Genomic DNA, 14,288 nt, shown 5'->3' with positions numbered 1-14,288 from the left:
AATAATGTAGTGATACAACACCACGTTTTTATTACTGGCTCTGTATACAAGTCTCAACTATTTGAAATTTGAATTATTTTATAAACTAAAGCCAGTTTGAAAGTTTCACTTGGAAAGGTGGGATATAAATCTTCATATAATTATTTAGAGACCTGGGCTGCAGTGTCACCAATATACAGATGACAAGTAGTTTTATCTTTTCTGCCAGAAAATCCCAAGAACTCTTCAAGTTAATTTTGGGGTGAATGAGAGTGAACAAGTGGGTAGTTGTCAGACACCCAGCCCCTGGCTTCTTTGCAGTCAAACTGTCAAGTCATATTTCTAGACAATTAATTGTATTATGCAATCTACAAGCAAACAGGCATGGCTTCAGGCTATAGAAAGAATCCTCATGTATCGATTAGAGACAGGCTTTTCTAAGAGACTTTATATGATACAGGATTGCATAGACTTCAGGTTATTACCTGGGTTAAAGCACCATGGAAGAGAGTTGTAACGAAACTGCTACTGACTACTATGGGCTTCCCTTCTCAACCTGAATGGACTACTAGGTTCCATCCTCAAGGTGGATTTTCCACCTGTTTGGCTGCCAGTCTTTTGGAATGTCCTGTGACCCTATGTTACCCCTATGTTTTCAACTGATGTCTGACCTTGGGGTCTTGTACTCCTATCCCCTCCTCCTTGTGTTTAGGAGACTACTTCCCCATGGATTCAGAGGCCTCAGCCTGGCAGTCATCCTGTTATTCTAACCAACCTGCTGCAACCCCCTCCCTGTCTGACTCAGAATTCACTCCCATGTCTTCTTAGGGCACATCTGCAGAGGTTCTGGGCCCAATCCCTATAGTAGGGACACCACCTCATCTAGATAGAGACTTGCAACCAGTTCTGGAAGAGGTTGCCTCCGGTCTAATGTCTGTAGAAGCACAGGTGACAATGGATAGGAACACCTTTTATCAGATTAAACTGGTATGCCAGCTGCAGCCCTATTTAGAGAAGGCAGACCTTGCTTCAATTGTGCATGTACAAGTTATATCCAGGGTAGACTCGAACAATGTGTTCTACCTGGGACTGCCTCTGAGGATAGCCACTTGTACTGGTTGGGCCCAGCCTTCCCCAATCTACTCCTCTCCAGATTTGTTAGACTGCAACTCCCAGCATCCTCAGCCACTAACCCAGACACAGCAGCAATAGCTACTTTTCTTAAAGGTGGCGATAAGGCATTTGATGTAGTTCCACTTGTAAAGCAGGGTTGGACATGGCAGTACCTTCATGGGAGACTAACTGTAAGTGCCATGTTTCCAGGGCTGGCTCAAAATGATGCGCACACACACACCTCCAGTCAATGTGGATAGTACCCAAGGCCAGACAAGTTATTTTGGCACCCAAGACAGGAAATCCCACAGGCATCTCTCTCTCTTCCTGGCAGTAAAAATCCAGTAATAACAAACTGCATGACTAATAATTTCGAGTTGGAACAAAAGTAGTTGGAACATTTTTGCTTCTATATTGCTTAGTAAGAGATTGTATTATATTTGATTATGTTTCATTTTCATTTTCTGATTATCCCATTCTGTATATGTGTTTTATATAGTGCTCCTGAGGAAAGATTTCTGAAAACGTGTTGGACCTAGTAATAAATCTGTCTTTAAATGGGACTTTCCTCCCATTTCCCCCCAGCAGATTACATTGGGGTCTGGGTGGGGCTGGTCTCTATACTATGGGCCTCTTAGCTATTGGGCACCATGATTTGGCTAAAACCAGAAAAAGTTGTTGATGGAACTTTTCGACTTTATTAAAGTGCCTTCTGCATTTCCTCCCATGATTCAAAACACTGCATTTAGCCAGGTGGAACACTTGATATTTCCCCCCTCAGTTTCAAAAACAATTTTCCCTGAAACAAATCAGGGTTCTGGAACTTCTGGCATGATTCTTTGTAAAAACAAAAAAAATTAAAAGTCCTATCCTGAGAAAATTAGAAGCAAGTACACTTTATTAAACTACTTTAACACTGCATCATTTTGATTATCTGTTAGATATCTTACAATACTTAGTGTGATATGTATAAAACAACATATTTAAAGATATTTCACCTCCAGGGAATTGTAGATGAAACAGATTATTTCGATCCATTTTCAATCTTGTTTCAAGCGAGGGTTTGGCTGATAGCTTTGGTTGCTTTGATGGACAACCTCAATCGGGAGAGAGGGGTCAACACTGTTGATTTTGCTTGATCTCTTGGCAACTTTGGATACTATTGATTATGATCTTTTACTGGATCAGCTCTCCAGGTTGAGTTAGGAGAAACATTGATACAGTGGTTCCACCCATAAGTGCTGGGTTGGTTACCGCATGGCATGGTCACAGAGGAAAAGAAACTTCAATCTTTCACAATATTTCTTAATTTAAAGAACACGGTTTTATTTGTACATTCATAAAAGTCTCTGTGGTAAATTTAAAAGTCAATGTGGTGTAGTGGATAGAGTGTTGGATTGGGAGTGGGGAGATCCAGGTTCAAGTCCCCCACTTGGCTATAAAGTTCACTGGGTAACACTGGGCCAGTCACTGACTCTCAGCCTAACCTACCTCACAGGGTTGTTGTGAGGACAAAATGGAGAGGAGGATCATGTACTCTACCTTGTTTCCCTGGAGGAAAAGGTGGGATATAAATGTAATAAATAGATTTAAATATTGTTTTCATCAAGAATCTGTCTCTTTTTCTTCTTTTTTTAAGAATGAAAAGAAAAAGAAAGAGAGAAGGCCCACAACACCAGGCACATCATCTGGTTTGGGATCTCCTCTTAGAAGATCTGATTCTCCAGCAGCCATGTCTAAGCGATCAGCTTCACCTGCAACTCCTAAGTAAGATTTTTTTTGCAAACTCTCATTGACCCGCAAGGAATCTGAATTATGCTTAGTGAAGATGCTGGTTTCACCAGTTACTAGCTTTTCTTTTTGTCTTTTTTTAGTAAGTGGTTTTTATTTGTTTTGATCTAGATGGGGAACAGGGTAATAAACCACTCTACCCTTGCAGAAATATAGCAGGGGTGGAACATCACCTGCATTCCTCACTACAAAGCTCTACAAACCACTCATGTGTACTTAAACTGATTTTGCTGATGAATTTTCCCAGCAGCAGTGGGCAGTGCAAAGGAACTAGGCTAGCCTTTGGGCCTACTTGGATGTGGAGGGGGAGAATCCCAGCTTGTTTCATGGTTTACAAACATAAGGAGGTTGCTGAATAAGGAGACAACTTTGTGACCCCTAAACTTTCCAGGCAATGTTACCAGCCTCCCCCTCCCATCCCCCATAAAAGGCCTCAGACCCCATTGCTTCTGAGGCAGACAGGGGCTGAGGCCTTTCTTGATCTTAAAAGTGACACTGGTTGTTGCAGGGCTGTACAAAAGGGTTACTGTCCCAGTTTCCTCCCCTTTTCCCTGCCCCTGTGGTTGCTTCAAGGAACAGCCAATCTCCTGCAGCCTACACTTTGCTACCAAAGGTGGTTGGGGGTAGAAGTTAGGGTTGCAGGGATCTTTCTCAGAGCCCAATTTCCCCCTGTACAATGATCAGGCTGATGTAGGGGACAAGAAGGAGGCGGGATGTAGTTAGTCACTTAGGGAAAGGTAGTTTAGAGGGAAAAATTGAGCCTTATGGGTACTGATTTTAGTATCATAATGTATCTGAAGAGAAAATCAGTTACACTAGGGTAAGGCTGGCAGCTTCAGTAAAGCCACTGGTGGGGAGCCAAGTGACAGTTGGCAAAGGGGGTGGGGAGCTGGCCAGCACGCTAAACACCCCCGGCCACATCCCCACCACCAACATCTGGAGTTCAGAAAAAGTTCATTGAGCATAACTGCTAACAGATAGAAACATCATTACTTTTATTATTCGAATCCCCATTGTTTTTATACCATTTACTGAATGCAAGCAATCCAGTTCTATGATAGAAATTAAGTAAAGCTGAAAAGCTGATTAGCTGTGAATCATCTTGTATACAGATGGGGGGGTCAGCATGGAAGCAGTAATTCTATAAATGCATTGTTTGTTAGTGTCAGAGACACGGTTTCAAAATGACAAGAGTCAGAATGAGAAAAGTTGAGCTCAGTGAAAACATACATGCAGAGCTTACTAAGAAGTCCCCTCAGATTTTAAAGTGGCTAGGAGAACTACAAACGCAATAGCTCTGTCTGGGTGCTTGAAAGTAGCTGTGCAGTTCTTTAGACTCTCAGCAAAATACGTTTTTTAAGAAATATTGCATAAAACAGTGAAAAGTCTCTGATGCATCAATACAAGAAGAACAAACTGGAATGCTACTTCATGCAAGAAGTGCTTTGATAAGAGGAGAATGGACAATATATCGTTAAAAATAAGTAGAAAAAAGGAGTGTATTTTCCCAAAAGGTGCACAAAGTTTAAGAGACAGAAAATAGAGGATGAATCTGACACCAAGAAATGCTGACTAGAGGACAAAAGGGACAAAGAGAAGTGTGTCTGAAATTAGAGCTGACTCAGGAAGTGGTACAGGTATTTAATGATAGAGAGATGTCTACAAAATCTATAGATCTGTTTACAGGACAAAACCAAAGAATTTGACTTGTGCTCTCACTTTGAAGTAGATATTGATGATTTTAAGTGGTTGCCATATTCAGATCTGTGTTCCAAGTCTAAAATAGATATCTAAAGTTCTTTAAATGTATTCAATAGTGTATTCACTTGAAGACAATAATAATCAGGCCATATTCCCATGCAAACACAATGATTCTAAGACACTTAAGCTCATATAATGCCTCTGTATTGATATAAACCCAGGTGTGCGTGTGTGTCATAGACATAAGCTTTTTTGGTTTTTGTTTTTGTTTTTTCTGGAGTAATGCTTCAAGTATTTTCATGTTATGTGAACCAAATAGTCAAGTTGAAGTCAAATTGCCTCATCACAGTGTAATTTTGTATGAACAAGTCCTAAATGAATTGCCATTAATTCCAATTTGCACAACTGCAGTCTCCTTTACAGGCTGATTTGCTGGGTGGGACATGATCTCTTCCTGCCAATTTTTTTGGGTCACAGTCCTCTTGCCTGAGAACAGACAGCCTGAAACTTAATCCTCACTTTGTATCATGTTTGTAGATTAGTGTTTCATTCTTTACTTGATGTACAGGAATGGAAGAAACAACAACCAAGGTTAAGACCAATTAACCATTGACTTGTACTTCCCGGATTCTGTTGGCAGTGCAATATTGAATGATTTATTTGAATTTTTTTTTAGGACAATCACAAAGACTTACCCTCAGTCTCCCAAAACTACTAAACAGTATCCAGCTTCTCCTGTGAAACACCGTGCCTTGGGAGAAACACCTAAAAAAAGAGCAGAAAAACATAAGGACAATCAGAGGGAGAATATTAGCCAGAAAACCCAAGCATCACCTGCTGAAGAGGCTGTATGCCAAGCTGTTGCTGAAAAATCTGTGCCTTCTGCAGGAAAGACTGAAAGCAATGAAGGTGTGTCATGTTGCTTCTAAAGCAATTCCCTAGTACACCTCAGGGCCAGCCCAACTATTGGGCAGAGTGATGCACCTGCCTCAAGTAGCAGATTCTGAGAGGTGGGAATAGACAGAGCTATGTGTGCCAAATGGCCTGCCCCCACAACTAGCCTGCTGCCCTCAGGTACAGTAGACGCTGTTGCTCTGCAATCTCCTAGTCCTTCCCCCTCCTCTGTTTTGCTGAAGGATCCTGTCATCCCATGCTCTGTTCTCTTGACTTTTTCAGAAAAAAACAAGGGGGAAAGGAAACAATATTCTAGGCACAGGCTCTATGGACGCTGCCCGTCTCCCAGCACTCGTTATGTTGCACCAGCAGAACTGACCACTGGCATAACAGGAAGCATTTACTTCCTATAGCAATCTCAAAAATTATTATTATTATTATTATTATTTATTTATATAGCACCATCAATGTACTTGGTGCTGTACAGAGTAAAACAATAAATAGCAAGACCCTGCTGCATAGGCTTACATTCTAATAAAATCATAATAAAACAATAAGGAGGGGAAGAGAATGCACCAAACAGGCAGTATAAAAGTCAGAGCAAAATCAAGTTTTAAAAGCTTTAGGAAAAAGAAAAGTTTTTAGCTGAGCTTTAAAAGCTGCGATTGAACTTGTAGTTCTCAAATGTTCTGGAAGAGCGTTCCAGGCGTAAGGGGCAGCCGAAGAAAATGGACGAAGCCGAGCAAGGGAAGTAGAGACCCTTGGGCAGGCGAGAAACATGGCATCAGAGGAGCGAAGAGCACGAGCGGGGCGATAGTGTGAGATGAGAGAGGAAAGATAGGAAGGAGCTAGACAGTGAAAAGCTTTGTAGGTCAACAGGAGAAGTTTATATTGGATTCTGAAGTGAATTGGAAGCCAATGAAGAGATTTCAGAAGTGGAGTAACATGGTCAGAGCGGCGAGCCAAGAAGATGATCTTAGCAGCAGAGTGGTGAACAGAAACCAACGGACTGATGTGAGAAGAAGGAAGGCCAGTGAGAAGAAGGTTGCAGTAGTCCAACTGAGAAATAACCAATGCATGAACAAGAGTCTTGGCAGAAGAGACAGACAAAAATGATCAAATCCTGGCAATATTATACAGGAAAAAACGACAGGATTTAGCTACTGCCTCAATATGAGGAATAAAGGAGAGCGAGGAATCAAATATAAAGCCAAGACTACGAGCTTCCTTGACTGGAGTAAGTGTAACATCATTGACAGTAAGAGAGAATGAGAGATGAGGAGAAGGTTTAGGAGGAAAAACAAGCAATTTAGTCTTTGCCATATTAAGTTTCAAACGATGATGAAGCAACCAAGCTGAGATATCTGAAAGACATGCCGAGATACGATCGTGAACATCAGGAGAAAGATCCGGAGATGAAAGATATAATTGTGTATCATCGGCATACAGATGATATTGGAGGCCATGAGATTGAATAAGATTACCCAAGGGCAACATGTATAAAGAAAACAACAGCGGGCCAAGCACTGAGCCTTGTGGAACCCCTACTGAAAGGGGAAAAGAAGAAGACGAGCTGCCATTAGCCAACACGCTGAAAGAGCGACCCGCTAGATAGGAGGCAAACCAGTTATAGACAGAGCCACAAAATCCGAGGTCATGAAGGGAATCTAAAAGAAGATTGTGATCAACCGTGTCAAAGGCTGCAGTTAGATCAAGGAGAATAAGAACAGAATAAAGGCCTTTAGACTTGGCAATAAGAAGATCATTGGTAATCTTAGTAAGGGCTGTTTCAGTGGAATGCAAAGGACAGAATCCAGATTGAAAAGGATCCAGAGCAGAGTTACTAGAAAGAAAATCAAGACAACGAGAGTAGACCACACATTCCAGGATCTTTGAAACAAAAGGCAACAAAGAGACAGGTCGGTAGTTAGACAGAGATAGCATATCAAGAGTAGGTTTCTTGAGAATAGGAGAGACTGTAGCATGTTTAAAAGCAGAAGGAAATGAACCAGAGGACAAAGAAAAATTAATAATATGAAGCAAGGAAGGGAGGATAGCAGGGATAAGATTAATAAAGACACGAGAAGGAATCGGATCACGAGAACAAGTGGAAGGCTTCGAAGAGCGCAGTATTGTAGACAGTTCATCAGCTGAGACTGAAGGAAATGCATAGAAGTTTGCAGGAGGAACTGACAGATGAGGAACAGGAACTGGAAGAGGAACAGAGCTGGCCAGATCAGAGCGGATAGTTTGGATTTTAGCATTGAAAAAAGAGGCAAAGTTAATTTTTAAATGAGTTGAAATGCTCATTTCTGGAATGGGACAGGTCCACAGATCACCCTACTACAATCTCCACTAACTTGTTCTGTTTGGGAAGTGTGGGGGTGGTCGGTCCCGCTGGTGCACAGGCAGCATTGGATACTTCCTAATGGTTCCTGTTATAGAAGCCCTATTCCTAGACCAACCTAGGAAGCAGGCATGATCCTTTGAGCACTGCTTCCTAGGTTGCTTTAGGAATGAGTCTTCAGTGGCAGAAATCCTAGAGCCTGTTCCTAGAGTGTTTTTCTTTCCCCCCCCCCTTTTTTTTCAGGTGCGGGGTTTGCTAGACAGGACTTGAGGAGCTGCCTGAGGCCTTTGGGATGCACGTTTCACACCACTGACCTAGGCCTACATTTTACCTCAGTAACAACTCATAGTATTGATGTAATATTACAGATAGAATATGGTACAGTTTACATGGAAAGCCCGTTGGTAAGCAGAATAAATTTAGGAGCCAAACATCAACTCCTGGTCGTCATCTTGTGCTGTTTCTTGCTGCAGCCTCACCTTCTCTCAGTACAATAGCATGCCTTGCTTTACTGAAGATAATATGAGCTGTAGATGAAATCATAAATACTCTTATGCTACAAGCTCCCTTCAGAATGTGACTTGAGATGTTTGAGGTCCTGGAGCTTGAGAATGCCTCGTCATAAATATTATAATGTTGCCCCCTTCTGAAGTTGCTTTGCGTGGAAGAGACAGCTATCTTAATGCATGTCTTTGCACAGAATGTGTAGATGGTTCCTAAATTTCCCATTGGCTTTCTAATATTCTTATCCTAATATTCCATTAGGGAAACTTGCAGCAGGGACTACTGATGCTGAGGAAGCTACACGAATTCTAGCAGAGAAGAGGCGTCAGGCTCGCCTCCAGAAAGAACAAGAGGAAAAAGAAAGACAGGAGAGAGAGACACGTGAAAGGTACTACTTCCCTCCATTAATTTCAATGTACTCCTAGACAGCTGGTCATTGTTGCCATTAAGTGAGCCTTTAATTAGATTAACCTTCATACAGGTACAAATTAACTGTGCTTCATGTTTCTGATACTCTAAACAATGGTCCATCCTTGTCCATGATTTCCCAATACTTGTTCTTGTTAATTTGGGGGCACAACTCTTGTTTTCCAAGGAAACACTACTTAAAGGGAATGTACATGATTCTGTGCCATGTTAAATGTAACAGAAGGTGTAGTCTTTCTGCCAGTCTAAAAATACCACTGTGACTTTGAAGGCTAGAGAGAGAACAACTGAAAAGAAAAGAAGAAGAAGAGAGGGTTCGACTGGAGGAAGTGGCCCGTAAAAGAGAGGAGGAAAGAAGGCGTGAGGAGGAGGAGGCCAGGAGAAAAGCAGAAGAGGAAGCTAGAAGGCGAGCCGAAGAAGAATGTTTACTAAGGGAAAAACAAGAAAAGGAATTACAGGCTATGCTTGAGATGCAGGTATAGTCTTTTGGAAGTACCAAAATACCTATTACTTCAGAAGTGTTCTTTCTTAAAATGGAACCTAGTATCCTAAAAGAAAATACCTCTGTAAAATAGCAAATACAGAAATGTCACTATGCAGTATTTTTTCAGGTTTTTCATTTTAGATAAATATATGAATCTGCCTTATGGTCCACCACTGGTCCATCTAAAACAATACTGTCTAGTAAGAATCTCAGGCATAGGTCTTTCAAGACCTGCTAGCTCTGTTCATTTAACTGGAAATGTTGAAGTTTGAGATTTGGACCTCCTGTTTGCAAAGCATGTACTCTGCCACTGAGCTTAAGAGCAATTGTACTAAACATACTGTATATTATCTAGGTGTTAAGCTTCTGACCCCTGTGGTTACTTGCCCTTTAAATAGCATGCATGTTTAATGCAACCAAAATCCTCTGACTTAGACTCAGTTCAAATGTTCTGTTAGCAGCATGGCTGTTACCTAAATTTGCATTTGCAGGGAAGGGGCTCTGTGCTGCCCAGAGAATGTTTAAATCCCCTCCCTTCATGGGTCTCTAAAACATTTGGGAGATGCTATCGCTCAGTGGTAGAGCACATGTGCATGAAAAACCTGGGAGAGATGCTGCCCTAGACTCAGCATAACCAGGGCTGGTGACAAGCAGAGGGACCACATCTCAGGAAGTACCCATTGAGAAGTGCCCCCTGGATTCATTCCTCCTCCTTAACACATTGCAACTGCTTGTTCATGTGCTTCTTGCTCCAGCCCAGACAGTGGTGATGAGGAGGAGGAGGAGCTGCTATTGAGGGTGTCTTGCCCAAGGGTCCTTAAAAACTTGGAGTTGGCATTAGGTATCAGGCAGCTTTCTGTGTTCCTACATTACTATACTTTCCTGGGATCTGATGGCATAGGTGCATGTACTTCCTATGCAATCTGGCAGACCCACATGAGGAAGATAAATGAAATATTCTTGCAACCAGATAGGGAAATAAATGTCAACTTACTCACACACACACGCGTGTGTGTGTGTGTGAGAGAGAGAGAGAGAGAGAGAGAGAAGAAAGTTTGAATCAGGCTTCAGAACTACATTTTTGGAAAGGATAGTCTACTCAAGTTTTCTGGAGGCTGGTATCTTGTTTATGATTTAATAAATAAGTTATCTGTTGACTTACGTGTGTTTAACTAGAAAGAAGCAGCAGAAGCAAAAGCCCGGGAAGCAGCTGAACATCTGCGTCTGGAAAGGGAACAAATTATGCAGCAGATAGAGCAAGAAAGACAGGAGCGAAAGAAGGTATCAAGTTTGTTCATATCAAGTGTGAATGCATTGTTACTTCTTGTTTGTTCCCATGCGTATATGAAACACTTCTCTAAATAAGGTGATCTAGACAAGAAAAGAGTTAAGTGATCTAGTTGAGCTCCCAGTGTGAAATATAATACTTAATTAGAAGCCCTGTTCAAAATTATTATCCACTCCATATTCTAGAGTATGTGATAGCACAACTAGCTATATACATGGGTTCTGTTAACCAACACTTACAAATTATGTTGATTTGTAATAATCCATAACAGCCTAAAACAAAACCAAGTTAGAGGAAACTTATACATGTGGTAATTGCATTTGAGCTGATGGTATAAAATTGCTAACATTAGTGACCAGACACTGCATTATCATTATATAAATAATCAACTTTAGTAAATTCCAACTAAAAGGAGAAAATGTATTGGGAGATACCAAAAACAATGATCCAGGCATACTGTGACTGATGATAGTGCCCTTATTTTATGTGGTCATCCAAAAATGTATTCCCTTACTCCAGACCAATATGTCTGCAGAACTCTGTCAATTCAATGAAAGCTCTTAGAAAGGGGAGATTTCCCCCCCCTATGTTTTATATTTCTCCTAATTCAATTACACTTTTAGACTTGGAAGGCAAAGGGCAGTAAAGACATGTTTTGTTTTTGTCTATTTTAGAGAATAGATGAAATAATGAAAAGAACAAGAAAAAGTGAAACACCAGAAATCAAGGTAAGGAAAATAATTCCCTTCCTGACCAGGCTGTATAGAATTATATAATTCAACACAGAGTAAACACTGCTCACCCAAAAAGCCTATCATTATTTCTGAGCTGCAGTTTAACAGAATGGCCACTTCTGGCCCTCATAGAATGGCTGCAACTCATTTATTTCTCTCTCATATAAGCAAATGTGCTTCTATCCTACTTGTAAAGGGAAGAAATGTAAATACATTTTCTTTGTCTTCTACCTTAGCGCCAAAGTACACAATGCATGGAGCAGTGCTCCCCCTGCTACAGTTGGGAAATCAGCTTAGGTAGGGGAATTCTTGAGCAGTCAAAAAATGCGGCAAGAAAGCAAAGAGCTAAGCAATCCCCCTTCTGCTTTTCAGTAATGCAAATGAACTGGGATGCAAGGAAGACAGAAACACACAACTGCATGTAACATGTAGTTGATCCTTAATTTCTTACTATGGAAACTTTCTTGCTATACAGCCGGTTTAGACTGAGGACGTTTCCTACAACAGCATTGCTCAGGAAGACAAATGCAAATTAATGGTAAATGAAAGGGTTTCTTTAAAAAGAGAACGTGTGTAAAATTCAAGGTGTACGTTTTCCTGTGTAAACCTTGAAATGACAGTTGGTGAGGGGAGAACTATGCTGGATCCTTTTGCTATTGTTTCTGCAGCTAATCACACAAGGAACTAGAGAAATAAAAGACACGAGCTATTTTAAATTCGTGTTGTCAGAGATCGAAATTGTAGTCCAAAACCTCTGGAGGGCACCAGGTTGGGGAAAGCCCAGGACATGTACAAGTGCTTAGGCAATGTTTATCTTTCTCACACTGTGACAGTGTAGCCATGGTGCACAGATCTTGCTGGAAGTAGTTCTCATTCATCTCCTTTAAGAGACATCGTCCCACCCTATGTGTTTTTCTTTCAAGTCAATATTTAGAGAAGGCTGTAGTAAGAGATAGGTGCGTGTATTATTGTGTTTGTGTATAACATATCACTTTATTTTTTGCCTAAAACATTAAGATTTTAATGCTGTTTAGTCCAGCTGCTTCTCTGTAAAGGTTTGTATCTAATGCTGTTAACATGTTTGATACAGAAGGAAGACACAAAACCAGATGTGCCGTCAACCCTAAATGTGGACAGACAGCCAAAGCCACTTGCTATCAGTCAAGCAGGTGAAAATATATATTTTTTCCTATTGGTACTTTTTCAAAGCCTTTTTAGTTTGGGGTTTGACCAATCTGGTCTGCTGCCACTGCTCTGTGTGCATATGTGTGCATGTGCGCGTGTATAGATTTTATTGATGTCTTGTTTTATTGTATTTAACTTATGCTTGTTCTGTCTTTATTTTTAACCTTGTAAGGCTTCTTGAGTTGTCATGTACCTAGAAAGGCAGGGTATAAATGTTGTTAAAATACTCAGTCCTACCCTAACTCTGAACTATGAGAGTAGAAGAAACTCTGAATTTGAGGGTCACAGGAGCCCATAGCTCAGTAGTGAAGCACATGGTTGACATGCAGAAGGTACCAGGTTCAATCCCTGGCATTTCCAGGTAGGGTTGGGAAAGACCTGCATCTCACCATAGACAATACTAAGCCAGGTGGACCAAAGGTCACATAAATGCAGTATCTCCTGGTTCAGCCATAGGATTCTATGCATGATGACCAAGTTGAGTAGTAGAAGAGAGATGCTAACCCAAGACCCTCTTCTAATTTCAATACTTGTAGAGCTTCCAGGAGATAAGTATTAAACAGGCCCAATGGAAGTGTGCTGGAAGTATGATTGTGGGCTCCAGTGGCTTAAAGTTTGCCTAAACATGTTAAACGCACCATGTGAAAGTTCTGCCATTGGAGAATACAAAGGCTTCCCCCTACCCCCTGGCAGAGCAAGCTGGAGGGGATAGAAATCACATAAGCAGTAAATTGTCTGCTTTTCTCCAACCATTGTTTATCTCCCCTATGTTTATTATTAGTGGCTAATTTTCCACTCTTAGGTTTTCCTATTGGAAGGGAAAAGAAAAATAGCTGTGAAGAAGGGAGATAAGGTGAGATAAATGATGGCTGGAAAGAGGAGCTTTTGCCTACTTCCTTTCATTGTGCACATGTGTGATATTGCTACCTTCCAGTTTTCTCTGTTGATGAGGAACCTTCAGAGCGCTAATGTGGAGACTGTAACTTCTATTTGAGCTCTTTGATGACACACATTTAAAGCTCCAGCTTTTATATTTTCATCCTATATGTTTCTGTTTTTCTCTAGTCCAATCAGACCTAATATTTTCTATAGAACAATCCTGCTTAGATGTAAACATGATAGATTACTTTCGTCTGTAATGTCAACTATTTAAAGTGGTGTGTGTGTGTGTGTTTAAATCATATTTTCTAATGAGATTCTTCCTGTAGAAATGAATGGACTGGCAAACTGCAAAGACGATAAAGGCCTAGGATGTGCTGTGCCTGACTCTTTTCCTCATGATGTATTTTCTAATGGACTTAAGCCACTTATGAGCCTTATTCAACTGGATGCAATGGATGGGAAATCTAACAGCATGGATGATTCAACAGATGAAGTTCAGTCTATGGATGTGAGGTACATTCATTTAAAAAGATGATGATGATACAAACAACCACACAACTATTTCTGTGCATCTGATGCTGCTTTTGACTTGTGTTTTTGTGTGAAATGGTACAGGCTATGCTTCTCAAAGTCTTTGTTGGTATAAAAACAATCTCACTGAATTTGCACAAGTTCCTGATCAAGACAAATGAATTCAAGACAAATGAATTCAAGACAAATGAATTCATTTTAACCCTAGAAAAAGTTTCATTTCTCATTTTATGAAGTATGCTGCACCAGAGTTCTATGTTTTTCCAAATTCTCTTGTTGTTTCTTCTCTTCCACTGGCACCTTGCACCAATATTTGTTATTTTAATTGTGTGGGCAGCACTTAATTGAGTCCAATTGGTGAAGGGAAGACAGCAAATTAGACACAAATAAATTGGCCACAACTTCATTGGCCTGGTTCAGACAACATGC

At 40.8% G+C, this 14,288-nt stretch overlaps 1 protein-coding gene across 10 annotated transcripts in view; it reads left to right on the top strand.

Annotated features, from left to right (window-relative positions):
* The window catches only part of MAP7D2 (MAP7 domain containing 2), a 71,369-nt gene that overhangs the window by 52,499 nt on the left and 4,582 nt on the right, over positions 1 to 14,288 (top strand). For all 10 annotated transcript variants that reach the window (XM_063126446.1, XM_063126450.1, XM_063126448.1 and 7 more), the window contains 8 exons: positions 2,732 to 2,859; positions 5,261 to 5,493; positions 8,591 to 8,717; positions 9,027 to 9,231; positions 10,416 to 10,520; positions 11,202 to 11,255; positions 12,352 to 12,430; positions 13,655 to 13,841. In XM_063126446.1, coding sequence (XP_062982516.1) covers positions 2,732 to 2,859; positions 5,261 to 5,493; positions 8,591 to 8,717; positions 9,027 to 9,231; positions 10,416 to 10,520; positions 11,202 to 11,255; positions 12,352 to 12,430; positions 13,655 to 13,841 — 1,118 coding nt within the window. The remainder of the gene's footprint in view (positions 1 to 2,731; positions 2,860 to 5,260; positions 5,494 to 8,590; positions 8,718 to 9,026; positions 9,232 to 10,415; positions 10,521 to 11,201; positions 11,256 to 12,351; positions 12,431 to 13,654; positions 13,842 to 14,288) is intronic.

This window comes from Elgaria multicarinata, chromosome 5 (genome assembly GCF_023053635.1).
Source record: "Elgaria multicarinata webbii isolate HBS135686 ecotype San Diego chromosome 5, rElgMul1.1.pri, whole genome shotgun sequence".
NCBI classification, from domain to species: Eukaryota; Metazoa; Chordata; class Lepidosauria; order Squamata; family Anguidae; genus Elgaria; species Elgaria multicarinata.
This window is presented reverse-complemented; position numbering and strand designations above follow the sequence as displayed.